Source organism: Arctopsyche grandis, chromosome 2 (assembly GCF_051622035.1).
Source record: "Arctopsyche grandis isolate Sample6627 chromosome 2, ASM5162203v2, whole genome shotgun sequence".
NCBI lineage: Eukaryota > Metazoa > Arthropoda > Insecta > Trichoptera > Hydropsychidae > Arctopsyche > Arctopsyche grandis.
Window position 1 is genome coordinate 2250708 of NC_135356.1, and position 15760 is coordinate 2266467.

Below are 15760 nucleotides of genomic sequence, written 5' to 3' on the forward strand. Positions count from 1 at the left end.
TGCATACAACAAATCCTGAAAGTTCCATCGTAATCGGTTGAGTGGTTTAGGAGCCTATTTAAGACACACACACACATACATAGATAAATCACTGTATTTCCAGAAGCTGAAGAATACGAAATAACAATTAATAAATTGATTAATTACACAATTAATCCATTGAGACATCTATGGATTTAGATTTTGTACATAATTTTTACAAATACACACAATAAATACAGAAGATTTGTGACAACAGGAAAGATGAGTTTTTGCCAATTTTGAGGCATCGTTTCAACAATGATCAGATAAAATTGGCAAACTCTGATAAGAAACGATCGATTTTGAGTCACAAATACCCCTAAATCTAACCAACAGTATGACGGATCGAATCTTCCCGAATATGCATACAACAAATCCTGAAAGTTCCATCGTAATCGGTCGAGTGGTTTAGGAGCCTATTTAAGACACACACACACATACATAGATAAATCACTGTATTTCCAGAAGCTGAAGAATACGAAATAATAATTAATAAATTGATTAATTACACAATTAATCCGGGTTTCTCTCCATATGTATGTATGTAGATGTCTCTGTGGATGATCGTTGTTTACAAATTCGTATTGTTGTATAAATGTTTGTTGATCGTATTGTATACGATGTTTGAAATGCACTTTGCTATATTTGACCATAAATAGATGTCATGTATAATTTTTTTTCGACTCGCTTCTTTCAGCCGCCTGTATGTATAAAATAAAAAAATTGTAAATATAAAAATCAGATGTCCAACATGACATTGCCTTATCAAATATAACATCACTTTTTGATGATATTATTCGAGATAAGCATCAACTGTATTCAAAATGACGTGCTTTCAAAGCATTAAGTATTACTGAATAATATTTACTTTATTTTAATATTACTGGTTGCCTTTTTATGTTTATAATTTGATACTATACAATTAAAAGCTTCATTCTTTTATCTGAAAGCGGGCTTGCATCTGATTGATGTGGGTAGAACGAAAAAGTTTAAAAATCTCTGCTATGTACATATATACAAGGTACATACATACATACACATTCTAGAAATATTTTAAAACCATCTCTCTAAAAAAAAATTTTGAAAACAAAATTTAGATAGGATTGGTAGTGCGAATAAAATAATTTTTGGCTTTTCTAAGAGGAAAAAATCTCACTTTTGGTTTATCAAATTTGTTATTTATTTTTATTTATATGATATTGATCTAAAGATTATATGTATTGAAATTTTTCCACATATTTATAGGGACGAAAATATAGTAGAAAAAAAGTGTAAACTGCCACTTCCGGTTGACGGAACTTCACTGATATTTATTTCAGTTCAATAAGCCGAAAGGTTTCGGAGAAAAACACAAAAAAGCCTCGATTCTCTGGGGTAAAAGTTCTACTTCCGGTATGAAATTTATGATACTTGCCTATTACGGTCAAAAACCATGAAAACATGATCAGTGACTGATTCCGAGTTCAAATCAACAAAAATTCCGAAAAAGTAGGTTTTTTCATATATAGGTATATTTCATTTTTTTTATCTATTCAAGTCTATTTGAATAGATTATGATATGTATGTTTTGTTTGATTAACGAGAATTCAAAGTCGCCATTTCGCTCGAAAGTCCCTATACAAATTGCACCGTGATTGTAATGGGTGTTTGTATGGGGGAAGCTTTATTTTCAGAAAATAGTCATTTTTTTCATCTTTCCGTGATTATTTTGAGAATAAAAATCATTGAGAACTTCCTTGGGTATACATATATACACTTTAAATCTGAATACAAAAAATGTCTATGTGGTGTGCGTTTTAGCGTAGTTATGGAAACATACTGCGTAATATTGACACAATTTATTTATTCGTAAAGGCACTTCTATTATTATAAAATTTCTCTGGGATCGAATATAGACATAATTTCATAATAAAAAAGGCTCGATTGCTTTTCGTTGATACGCAGAAGATTGAAACCGAGACGGCAAAGATGATAGTCCACTGGTTTTGTCTAATAGTTTATTATCAAGTTGTGGTATAACGTGATTATAGCAGGGAATGCCCTTTGGGAATGCTGCAACGGTAGGTGGAAGAGAGTGCAAGGAACTGAACACCCGGTCGATATCGTTAATCCAGGAGTGATGTCATTACGAAGGTGTGTACCTTGGAAGGGGGACGAGTCCTTATTTGGTCACCATCAGGTCGTCGGACTACCGATTCATTCAACCAATACCTACTAAATCGGAATATCTAATCTATAATTTGGAAAGAGACTTTGTATGTATGTAAATATCCTTGGTCTTCGTCGTCGTCGTCCGTAGATCGGTGACGTCATCGAACACGTGATTCGATTTTTTTTTTTTCGATCCATGGGCGCCGATTTGTTTTTTTCGTTTCAATGGATTCACCCCCGCGGGGGCGCAAGGCGAGTAGCTTCATGGGGCCCCGCCAGGGGCGCCACAAGGGGCGCAGCCCCGTGGGGCCCCGAAGGGGGCCCGGAGGGCGCAGCCTCATGGGGCGCAGCCCCATGGGGCTCAAAAGGGGGCGCAGCTTTATGGGGCACAGCCTTATCGGCCGCAGCCTTATGGGGCGCAACCTTATGGGGCGCAGCCTTATGGGGCGCTGTCTTATGGGGCGCAGCCTTAGGGGCGCAGCCTTATGGGGCGCCGCCTTATGGGGCGCCGCCTTATGGGGCGCCGCCTTATGGAGCTTAGCCACATGGGGCCCCGAAGGGGGCGCAAGGGGGCGCAGGGGGGCGCAGCCTCATGGGGCGTAGCCTTATGGGGCGCTGTCTTATGGGGCGCAGTCTTATGGGGCGCCGCCTTATGGAGGTTAGCCGCATGCGGCCCCGAAGGGGGCGCAGCCTCATGGGGCGCAGCCCCATGGGGCCCCAAAGGGGGCGCAGCCTCATGGGGACCTGAAGGGGGTGCAGCCTCATTGGGCCCCAAAGGGGGCGCAGCCTCATGGGGCGCCGCCTTATGGGGCGCTGCCTTATGGGGCGCCGCCTTATGGGGCGCCGCCTTATGGGGCGCCGCCTTATGGAGCTTAGCCGCATGGGGCCCCGAAGGGGGCGCAGCCTCATGGGGCGCAGCCTTATGAGGCGAAGCCCTAAACGGCAACTAATCATGGGGGCGCGGAGGGGCGAAGCCCTAATAGGCATTAACTAAGGGGGTCGAAGCCCTAGGCGGCTATTAATCATGAGGGTGCGGAGGGGTGAAGCCCCAAAAGGCATTAGTTAAGGGGGGCGAAGCCCTAAACGGCATTTAATAATGGGGGCGCGGAGGGGCGAAGCCCTAAAAGGCATTAACTAAGGGGGGCGAAGCCCTAAACGGCATTTAATAATGGGGGCGCGGAGGGGCGAAGCCCTAAAAGGCAACTGATAATGGGGGCGAAGCCCTAGACGGCAATTAACCATGGGGACGTGGAGGGGCGAAGCCCTTATCGGCAACTGATCATGGGGGCGAAGCCCTAGACGGCATTTAATCATGAGGGTGCGGAGGGGCGAAGCCCCAAAAGGCATTAGTTAAGGGCGGCGAAGCCCTAAACGGCAGTTAATCATGGGGGCGCGGAGGGGCGAAGCCCTAAAAGGCAACTGATCATGGGGGCGAAGCCCTAGACGGCATTTAACCATGGGGACGTGGAGGGGCGAAGCCCTTATCGGCAACTGATCATGGGGGCGAAGCCCTAGACGGCATTTAATCATGAGGGTGCGGAGGGGCGAAGCCCCAAAAGGCATTAGTTAAGGGGGGCGAAGCCCTAAACGGCAGTTAATCATGGGGGCGCGGAGGGGCGAAGCCCTAAAAGGCATTAGCTAAGGGGGGCGAAGCCCTAAACGGCAATTAATCTTGGGGGCGCGGGGGGCGAAGCCCTAAACGGCAATTAATCTTGGGGGCGCGGGGGGCGAAGCCCTAAAAGGCATTAACTAAGGGGGGCGAAGCCCTAGACGGCTTTGAATCATGGGGGCGCGGAGGGGCGAAGCCCTAAAAGGCAACTGATCATGGGGGCGAAGCCCTAAACGGCAATTGCTCATGGGGCGTGCCGAGGGTGAAGCCCTAGTAGGCAAAGGCTCAGGGGGGTGCCGAGGGCGAAGCCCTAGAAGGCAAAAAAAAATTTGATTTTTTTTTTTGATTTTTTAAAATTTTTTTTTTATTTTTTTTTTATTTTTTTTTTATTTTTTTATTATTTTTTTTAAATTTTTTTTAAAATTTTTTTTTTAAATTTTTAAATTTTTTTTTTTTTTTTAATTAAATTAGCTTAGTCATGTTTAAGCGGTTTATATTATAAACACTGAGCGAAGCCGGGTAATACAGCTAGTAAATAATAACGACGATTAAGATGCACGCAAGCGCTCTCGTCTTGAATCTTTCAACACTTCATAGAATTGCAAATGTGGGATTTTTGTCTGGCTATGTTTCAGTTCACATGCAAAATACATACATACACTGTATACAGTAGCGGTCATTTGGTCCTTTACACTTTGAAGCAATTTCGACTATTACATATTTTAAGTATTAGTTATACACTAGCTGAGTTATACCCGGCGTGCGTTTCAACGCCACTGTAACGCATGCAATTCCCGTTCCCGTTCACGTTTCAGTTTCAAATTAATACTTAATAATCAATTTAAATTACGGTAATGATAATTTGTCGGAAAAACGCAGCCGGTGAATAGCCGCGTCGTCAGGCGGCGAAAGCCGTGTCGTCATAAACCAACTGGTAACGTGGTTACCAACGAAGACATTTCCTTGACTACACAATGGCGCTTCAAACTTTCGCGTCGGTAAAATCGTAATTACGAATATTATTATTAAGAGGTTTTTTCCCTTTTTTTTTTCCACTGTAATCTTCCCGGACATGCATACAACAAATTGTGAAAGTTCCATCGTAATCGGTTGAGTGGTTTAGGAGCCTATACGAGAAAGACAGATAGACATTCAATTTTATATATTCATATATATAGATAATAATACTAATCAAATAATTGAGTTAGGAGTTTTTTACAGTAAGCTTCTTGGACATGCATACAACAAATCCTGAAAGTTCCATCGTAATCGGTTGAGTGGTTTATACTAGACAGACAGACAGTCAGACAAACAGACATTCAATTTTATATATATATATATATATATATATATATATATATATATATATATATATATATCCAGAATCCAGAATCCAGCGCCTACGCCACAGTGGCTACGCCTCCTAGGGCTTCACCCTCGGCGCCTACGCCCCCGGGAACTTCGAATCCTTTGAATCGGAAAAAAGCGAATTATTTATTCGATGACGCCACGGATTTACGACCCAACGAACGAAGGTTACATACAAAGTCTCTTTCCAAATTGTATATTAGATACGGGTCTACCTCACGGGACCGAAAGTGAAACGCCCGAAAACGCAAATATCGCAAGACAAAGATCGAAAATCGAAAGATAAAAAAATAGGTCTCTCCCCCCGTCGTACATACTCACTTAATTTGCGCGAGCAGGATACAACAGGAACAAGAGGAACAGGCTTTTCCTCCCGTATTCTGCGCGCGCACATTAAACAATGCTGTATGACAAAAAAAGAGATAATTTCACCGTATGCCACTCATATACATATATTATATATATACATATACATAGTCCTTTCAAAACGATACTTTCGACCTATGTCGACCTATAGTATTTATCCTTGCTTGACAGTAACGAACCTTTGGAATATTTTCAGTAAAATTGTATCCTTGTTTGACAGTGATCGATAACGAATATGGAATACACCGTTATCGATGCGACAGCATGTTCGGTTAAGTCACATGCTACATCATAGACAGCTAGTCGATTTTGCATTGTCTGAGCCCGGCTCATTCTACAGCAATTCTGATAATCTAAAATGGTCTGATATACACACATAGACACGTGTTACGTCTGTCAAAAAGACGCGTGTCAAAAAATAGGTTGTGTCGCCGATTGAATAGAATCCATTATACATACATATACATATTACGGTTTGGAGAAATGTGTAAGTGGCAATGATTAAATATATTTCTTTCCATTTTTACGGCTTTTAAAGTGGAAGAGGGACTACCGGTCGTGTGGCACAGTGCAACTGGTCACATCACTGGACTAGTAATGAGCTGATAACAGCTAAACAAAGCTAAAGCTAACTGACCGTAGCCCTCTATTTATACATATCTAATATATAATTTGGAAAGAGACTTTGTTTATATGTATGTATCCTTCGTTCGTTGGGTCGTAAATCCGTGACGTCACCGAACAAATAATTCGATTTTTTTCGATTCAAAGGATTCGAAGTCCCCGGTGGCAAAGGCGCCGATTCTCGTTCCCGTTCTCGTTCTCGTTCCTGTTCTCATTTGTTGGAAAAACGCAGGCAGCGAACACATTTGAAATAATTCAATTAATTGTATATTTTACCTAACAACGCAGGCCGCGACACGAAAACATTTGAAATTATTGCGTTGCAATGAAACTCATTTCCGTTTTTTCCGTTTTTGGGCGTTTTTTTTTCACAGTAATCTTCTCGGACATGCATACAACAAATCCTGAAAGTTCCATCGTAATCGGTTCAGTGGTTTAGGAGCCTATACGAGACACACAGACAGACATTCAATTTTATATACATACATATATAGATAAAACTGTTCAAAAAAATTTAATAAAATGTTTACTATTAGATTAGTCATGTTTAAGCGGCTTATATTACAAATACCGAGCGAAGTCGGGTAATAGGAGCTAGTAATATAATACATTTAAGTGGGGAGTACCCATAACAATATGAAGATTGTCCACGGTTCATTTGATCATTCACCGTCAGCCGTTATTAATCGATGACCACACTAAAGAAATGTTTTTTTTTTTTTTTCAGGAGTTATGTGAGAATCCGGTGTTCGTTTACGACTCTTCGCCGCAATTTGACGTCACAACAGGAAAAATGGGTGAGATTACAAAGTGAATTATGTATTTTATGTTTATGATCGACGATTCAACTTACCGATTTTTACACAGTATACGTATGTATGTATGTAACGACACCTTCTAGATTGTGATTTTACAAGATGAACCGAGCGTCGGGTATTTCTCTAGGTTTACAGTAAGATATGTGACCAAACGTGTAATACAGTTATTTGATAACTGTATTGTTATTATGCGGCGCTGACTAACTGATTCACATGTTGTGTACATTGTGTACAACTCAAACTGATGGGGTGGGGCAAAAGCGAAAACTTGAGTCAGGTCTTTAAACGTCAAATCTGAATTATAATCAAATCAAATTTGATCGAACGCTATACATATATCTACATATGTAGCTGCGTCCACATTTTGTCTCATATACTTATTATAATACCGGTCGACACACTTTATATTAATTATATTCATACTATCAAGCACTGTAAGTGGAGCCTTCAAATATTCGCTATTCGAAAATTCGAATTGAAGACTCTACCTGCAAAACTGTAGCCCGGCACAGCAGTGCACGGAAAAGACTGCTCCCATTCATACTATACTGCCAGCACACGTTCAGGCAAGTTTTGGCCAGTTGCAAGGCAAAATCGGCTTACATTTGCATTACAGAGTGCGAAGATACGGCGCAGTATTGCATGCGTCGTATCTTCGAGTCATGCGCATGCGCACTTTCGGTATTACGCGTGCCACAATGGGCGAAAACACACAGCGATGCACGTGTCACGTGGCTATTTTTTTTTAGATACTTGCTCATATTCATGTTTGTCACCTGGAGTGTTTTCGGTAAAACTGTATCCTTGCTTGACAGTGATCATATTTGAAGAAATGTGCCACGTTCCGTGCTGTGTGTTTTTTCGCCCTCTGTCGTACGTGAATATTCCCACAGTGGCCAAAGAAAACCGCTATTAATACGTCACGGTGACATGTACTGATGTATGGTATGAATAGATTTTGTCGGCTACTGCTCTACGCCACGTACATACACATTACGGAACATGAATGTGTCCATATACATATTATAGAATGTATGAATACACAGATGCCGGTCTGTGCTGTGCCAGTTTGAATCGACCTTTACTGGTTATGTTTTATATGTTTTGATTTAACTTCAACAACAGCTTCTTGAGTTCTAATATTGGATTGTGCCTACCTTCGAATATGTATGTATAATTGTGAATTTTTACTATAGTTGATAAGATGTACATAGCGTGAGACTTACATAAAATGTACATGCTGTCGCATTCACCCCCCACTCCACTCGCAATTGCCAATTACATTTCGTTTCAGTTTCGAATTGCATTTTGGTCAATAAATACAACATTGTTCGCGCGTGTTGCGGTCGATTTGACTTTTATTTTTTATCAGTTTTGAGTTTGTGTTTCATATTAGTAAATATTTACATTAATAAAATTTTAATATAAAATACGTAAATTGTTGATATTCTTAATTTATTTATGGAATATGTATACATTTTATATTAATGGATATTTATAATTTTCAACGTCATGTTATGGACAGCAAAACTTACAGTGATATTATTAAAGACCTTGCATTGAATTATATTGTAATAATATTATATAGTTAGATAAAAAATAACGTAATAAAAATAAATAAATAATTTTACATCTTTAAAATGTTACAACACATTGCACGAATGCGACAGCATGCTACATCGGATCGATTATAAGATTGATATTTTGCATCAAAGTCAGCAAATTTTTGCTAAAAAAAACCAAAACAGCATCTACATACGTTTCCATTATTAAGTTTGCCAGCTATGCTTATATTTTGTACATGCGTATATATATATATATGTGTGTGTTAATATACGAAGTCCCACCCCCACTCCTCAGAAAACGTATGCAAAGGCTAGTGAGCGCGTCTTTCTAGTAGAGTGGGGGTGGGCCTTCGTAAATCAACAGGTTATTTTGATATGTATGTTTATAAGACAAGTTCAGTCTATGTATGTATATGTAGCAGCGTATGACTTTTGCATCATCTGTATATATGTATGATTTTTTTTTGTTTGTTGCTGGAGCGTTTCTTTCAATGCGAATACATTTATGCACTGCCTTGATTTTCATTGTTTTTATTGTTATGTTGTACGCATTCTTGTAGTAAATGCGTGCGTTTGCGTTTTCACATGATTGCGTCTTGTAGTGTGTGTTTTAAACCTTTGAGGAGTACGACCGTACTCGTACGGTTTGACACGTTCAATCACTCAAAATACTCTCTCATTGTTCGACATATTTGCATATCGTTTTTTTTCAAGTGTTGCTGAGGTTTCTCTTTCACTCTTGTCTATATATATTTTTGTATTCGAATAAAGAAGTTTGCTTTTCATGTGTGTGTGTGTATTTTGCAATGGGCGCGCCGCGCCATTGATGACATGCGAAAATGTCACCGTTTTAAATGTTTTGAAGCTATGGCGAAATGTAAATAAGACAGTGGTCTGATGGCGATGAGTGGCATGCCATTCTCGTGATGTCATCGTCCAAGAAGGGTACTTTTGTGGTGTTTACGTTCATATTGATCGAAAGTTGTTTCGGCAACTTGTACGCCCACTTTCTTTGGTATTCGTCGTGACCGCATTAATTTTTCACCTCTTCACGTGTATCATATGTATGTACGTACGTGTATGTGTATTTATGCATTGCAAGCGATACCTACTGTGTGTAAACAGTTAAAGTATATCATAGTAATAGTATATTTTGGGTACGACATGACTGCCATGTAAAATGCTGTACAGTTAGTCGTCATCTGTTTCGATGGAAGACGATTTTGTGTACGCATGTATCAAATGGTAACTGTATTTTGTAAGGTTTTGAGCATTTGGTGTTTAATACAGTCTATGGTGTTATCCAATTTCCGCTGCAACGGTTTCCAAATGAAAATTCTTTCAATACATACATATGTAGTCAGAGGCTTAGCGATGTTTATGGCGCCCTTGACAAATATCAAATTTGGCGCCCCTTTAATATTTTTTCAGTACATTTAAAAAATACACATTTATTGAAATATTTAAATTAATTTTTTCACATTGACAATTTCGCAATAAATATCAGAATCAGTGCACTTAAAACACAATTAAAATTTCGTGGTTTTAATTTTTTTGTCGTTTGTTTATCATTTATTTTAATTTTTATAAATGGTTGTTTCAAATAAATTTTTCTTTATCTAAAATCATATATGTAGCTGTCTTGACCGGTAACCAATAACATTTTTAACAACTTAACTATTAATTATGGTTGTGGCTATTTGCAGGTACTATACATATCTGTGAATTATTGTCTATTTGCAGGTACTATATCTTGCAAATGTGCAAAGCCTTCTGCGCATGTGCGTGAACTGTCACTGTCAGCGTGTTTACTGTTAAAATTTTATTTTAAACCTCTTAATATTTAGTTCGAACCATAGATGTATAATACATAGATCCGCCCTCACGGTTTATACCGTTCTCCCTTTTGGCGCATGCAAAATACATGGCGCATGCACACTTTTCTCTCAGTAGGTTAGTAGCTTCTAAGTAGGAACGGTCGATTGCGGATATCTTGTCGATAGATATGCGGAGATCTTTTCATCTTTTCGTCACTAACTGAGGGGTGCGGGGGGTTTAACTAGCAGGGGGAAGTGAAAAAAACGCCGACCTCTGCGTCGTAGGGAAAAAAACCTTTTTTTTCTCCAACTTCCCCCCGCATCCCTCAGTTAGTGGCGACAAGATCTCCAACAAAATTTGTTGTAATGCCATATCTAGTATATTCTAGATCTATGGTTCGAACTCGTTAAGTGACGTAGAGTAAAAAATATAATCCAAATTAGTTAATATTATTAATTGTTAGAAAATTAATATCATATACAACGTATAATACCTACATAAATGATATAAATCTATTATAATAACGTGCGATATTTATTTGCCTCATGTATAATGAACGATTGATTAAACAAGTCTAGCATACATTAAATGTAAGAAATTATAATCGGGTTATAAGTTCATGCGCATGTGCAGAAGGGTTTGCGCCTGTCGCAGATATAGTACCTGCAAATAGCCAATAATTCGGAGATATAGTACCTGGAAATAGCTAATAATTCGCAGATATAGTACCTGCAAATAGCCAAAACCATTAATTATTACGGATACAAAAAACTAAAGACCAATTTTCCGTGAATTTGGCGTTAGCAAAGTCTGTTATTCTTTTATCAAAATTTATACTACTTATTTATTTTTTATAATATTGTACTTAGATATTTTTTATAATTCAATTTAGTGCAATGTTCAGTAACTTTTACATAAACTATTTTCTCGAAAATTCCTAAAATTATTATCGAGCCCCTGCATTAATAACGATGATCTCTAAATATTCTGTTCTTTCTGCTGAAGTGCAATTTTAACCTTATTTCATTTAACAAGTATGAGATTCCACAGATTTACAAATTCAAGAAATTTATAATTTTACATTTGAAAATTTCGCAAGTGAATGTGAATTAGCAAAATTATGATCGTATTTTATAATGCTTAAAACTAAAAGTACATATGTATGTATGTACATACATATGTCCTCATACTGATCGTGAACTGCTTCCATTAGTTTCGATTTTGAACACCATCTCGTATCCGAGTGTTATTTTTAGATTTATTATTATTTATTAAAAAAATAAAATAAAATAGGCTAGGGGAGCCTTCGGCGCCCCTCGCATGGAGCGCCCTTGGCACTCCTTCATTTGCCAACGCTGCTGCAATTAGGGTTTCTGAAAACTCGGGTTTTCAACACCCAACGGATTCAGGTCATATATATTTTGAAAATCTAACGGATCCAGGTCCAAAATCAAAAACAAAGACTTCCAGATTTTAAATTGAAATTTTATTTATTTTTTATTTTGTTTCATTATACAATTCTGGAAAAATATTGTAGAAGGTGATATAAAACGTATAATTAACAAATACAAATACATTATTATTATAGAATTTTGTAGTTTTGTGGTTACCTATTAGACCTTTCCGGTGTAGATTGAAAATAAGTAAATAATTGAATGTAAATATAATATATGAACAATAAAAATCGTTTAAAAATCAAAATAAAACTTAAATTTTAAGTCACGTATTAATTTGATTTGATTTTTAAATGCTTTTTATTATTACGAAATTATGTTCACAATACATCTTATATCTATTTTAATAGCTACTGATCTTCTGATCATTTTCTATTTTACAATTTTAAATTAATTTGGTTAGTAATCATAGTACTATATTATTCTAATGTTAATTGATAATAGGAAAAAGAGCTCAAAAACGTATTTAATGAATAAACCGAAAAATATAATGAAAAGTATACGTATGTATATTTGGTCAGGAAGAGAATTACAAGAAATAATTAAAATAAAGTACTTACCGCTAAATTAATCAGATAGTTATTTATTAATTTATTGACAAATCAACTGGCCTATGTAAAATAAAATAAAAACATAACTCTTTTTAACAGAAAATGAGCATGAAATGATGCAATCATCTAATAGTTTCGGGGGAAATTAAATTAACAATTGAACATTTAAGATTCAGGTTCCCCATTGATTTCTAAGAATGGGCTACTATTTTATTTAAATTTAATCTTTTCTCGCAAATATTCTACTTCCAATAGTTCAAAAATACACCACAACAAGTAATACATTCAACAAGTTTCTCGAAATCTTTAATATACAGTCACTGAGTGTGTACCCATTGTATATGTAGTATGTGTATCGTTTGAAGCGATTGAAATTGAATTCCAAAATGACTCTTTTTCCCAACCGAAACTTATTTTAAGATACACGCCATTGCGTCAGTAATGCGCTCTACTGGCATATACCTTTTAACAAGTTATTGTTCTAAACTTCGAACCTTTCAATTCGGCCAAATCGCTCGGTAACTGTAAAATGCGAGCTTCTCACACTTTCGCGTGCGAAGTAGGCAGAAGGGTGAGCTCAATCAAACACACAATGTCGCAAAATAAATTTAAAAAATAGTAAAATTTTCAGTTTAATCACGAAAAAAGATAGAGGGAAGCGAAACGCACGAAAACTATTGTATGAATTGGACTGGTGACTAAAAAAAGGACCATAATATGCAGACTAAAGCATTATATCAATGATATGATTACGAGTTATGAGCTATTTTTATTTTGATTGTTGTGGCCGATTAAAGCAAATTCGGTTAGACTGAATTTATTGATTGTTGCAAGTATAAATTTGCTTTCGATTTGTAATTAATATCTGTATACCTACATTGTAATACGTATATGTTACACTCGAAGTGTATCTTCAGTTGTAATATATTCCAACTGGCGTTTCAGGTCATTCATATTCGAATACAATTCAACTAGTCAATTATATGTAGCTCTACAAGCGCAAATATACTTTCAACAATGTGCGCTAGTTATAATATAAAAGTTGATTTTTGACAGTTCTAATGTTTTACGAATAAAGGTAATGAGTGTTATAACGATAGCTCTAAGAATGTGTTCAAAACAAAAATGTGACTTTCCAATTCAATTTACTAGTGGAGTGACGTTTTCACGAAAACCTAACCTGTCCGTCTAGCCTGGTACCAACTTAGAGTTGAAGTGTATTTTCAGTTGTAATATATTTTGACCGTATGAATCAACTTACGTGGGTTGGACGAAATATATTCCAATTAGTCAAAATATATTACAACTGAAAATACACTTCAACTGTAACGGTAGTTGGCACCAGTTAGATGGAATATACATATTCCAACTAGTCAAAACATATTACAACTGAAAATACACTTCAATTGTAACAGTAGTTGGCACCAGTTAGATGGAATATACATATTCGAACTAGTCACTATATTCCAATTAGTCAAAACATATTACAACTGAAAATACACTTCAACTGTAACGGTAGTTGGCACCAGTTAGATGGAATATACATATTCCAACTAGTCAAAACATATTACAACTGAAAATACACTTCAATTGTAACAGTAGTTGGCACCAGTTAGATGGAATATACATATTCGAACTAGTCACTATATTCCAATTAGTCAAAACATATTACAACTGAAAATACACTTCAACTGTAACGGTAGTTGGCACCAGTTAGGTGGAATATATGTACATATTCCAACTAGTCAAAACATATTACAACTGAAAATACACTTCAATTGTAACAGTAGTTGGCACCAGTTAGATGGAATATACATATTCGAACTAGTCACTATATTCCAATTAGTCAAAACATATTACAACTGAAAATACACTTCAACTGTAATAGTAGCTGGTACCAGTTAGATGGAATACACATATTCCAACTAGTCAATATATTCCAATTAGTCAAAACATATTACAACTGAAAATACACTTCAACTGTAACGGTAGTTGGCACCAGTTAGGTGGAATATATGAACATATTCCAACTAGTCAAAATATACATATTACAACTGAAAATACACTTCAACTGTAATAGTAGTTGGTACCAGTTAGATGGAATACACTTATTCCAACAAGTCAAAATATACTAGCGGCATGGACTAGTGGTTGGCATACTATGCTTTCGAGCAGAGTGGTCACGGGTCCGAGTCCCACCAGACCTTGGTTTACGACTCCTGGTCGATCGTTTTTTATCAGAGCTTGCCAATTTTTATTACAAGGCTTTTCTATGTTTCACTTCGCTAACGATTCAGTATATATTCCTACGTCTAACAATAAAAATATACAAATACATTATATATCCACATTTGAGACTTAAATATCCTAAAATATGAAAGGGTCTGTCATTCCTAAACCATTCAACGGATTACGATGAAACTTACGTGAGTTATTGTGTGTATGCCCGCGATGGTTTCTGTGAAAAAAAATGCCCAAACACGGGAACGAGAACGGGAAAACAGGAATGAGTGGCATTGCAACGCAATAATTTCAAATGTATTCGCGTCGCCACTTGCGTTGTTAGAGAAGAATAAACAAACAATTGAATAATTACAAATGTGTTCACCACCTGCGTTTTTCCGAAAAATTATCATTACTGTAATTTAATTTGATTATTAAGTATTAATTTGAAACTGAAGCATTCACTTATCGAAACACATCGAGAAACGGGAACGGGAATTGCATGCGTTATTGTAGCATTGCATTATAGATTATCATTATCTCTCATATATACATATTTTTACTTCACTCATAGTTTATATATTGTTATTTCATTGAAACTGAAAATACACTTAAACTATAACGGTAGTTAGTGCCAAGTTACATGGAATATATTCCAACTGATTAAAATATATTACAACTAGAAGATATAATACACATAACTTGGTACCAAATTTTATACATAACTTGGTATTAAGCTTAAACTTTTAGATATTTTAGTTATGAAATTCAGTTCAATAAACCAAAATGTTTTTGCGAAAAACATAAAATACCTCGACTCTCTAGAGTAAAAGTACTACTTCCAGTTCAGTTATAAAATTTATAATTTCAATTACATGTAAAACAATTTCAGTACGATTCAGTTAGCGGTTTGGGTGATAATTGAATTCAAAAACTTTAAAAAAAAAAGAGGACACTTATAAGGGGAGGTACGATTTCCAGTCAACTTAAAAATTTGAAAAAAATATATGTAATTTCGATAGGAATTTCAGTAACCGATATTAAGTTTCGGTTCGATAGAACTGACATACACGCATTTTTTCTATGTAGATCATGAAAACGTGATCAATGATCGATTCTGAGTTCGAACCAGTCAAAGTCTCAAGTTCGACTTTTCGCATGATCATAAACCTTCATCTATTGTTACTACGTA

General features: G+C 36.7%; 1 protein-coding gene across 2 annotated transcripts in view; it reads left to right on the plus strand.

Annotated features, from left to right (window-relative positions):
- Nucleotides 1–15760, plus strand: part of CalpC (calpain C) — a 61234-nt gene that overhangs the window by 36056 nt on the left and 9418 nt on the right. For both annotated transcript variants that reach the window (XM_077446353.1, XM_077446354.1), the window contains exon 3: nucleotides 6867–6936. In XM_077446353.1, coding sequence (XP_077302479.1) covers nucleotides 6867–6936 — 70 coding nt within the window. The remainder of the gene's footprint in view (nucleotides 1–6866; nucleotides 6937–15760) is intronic.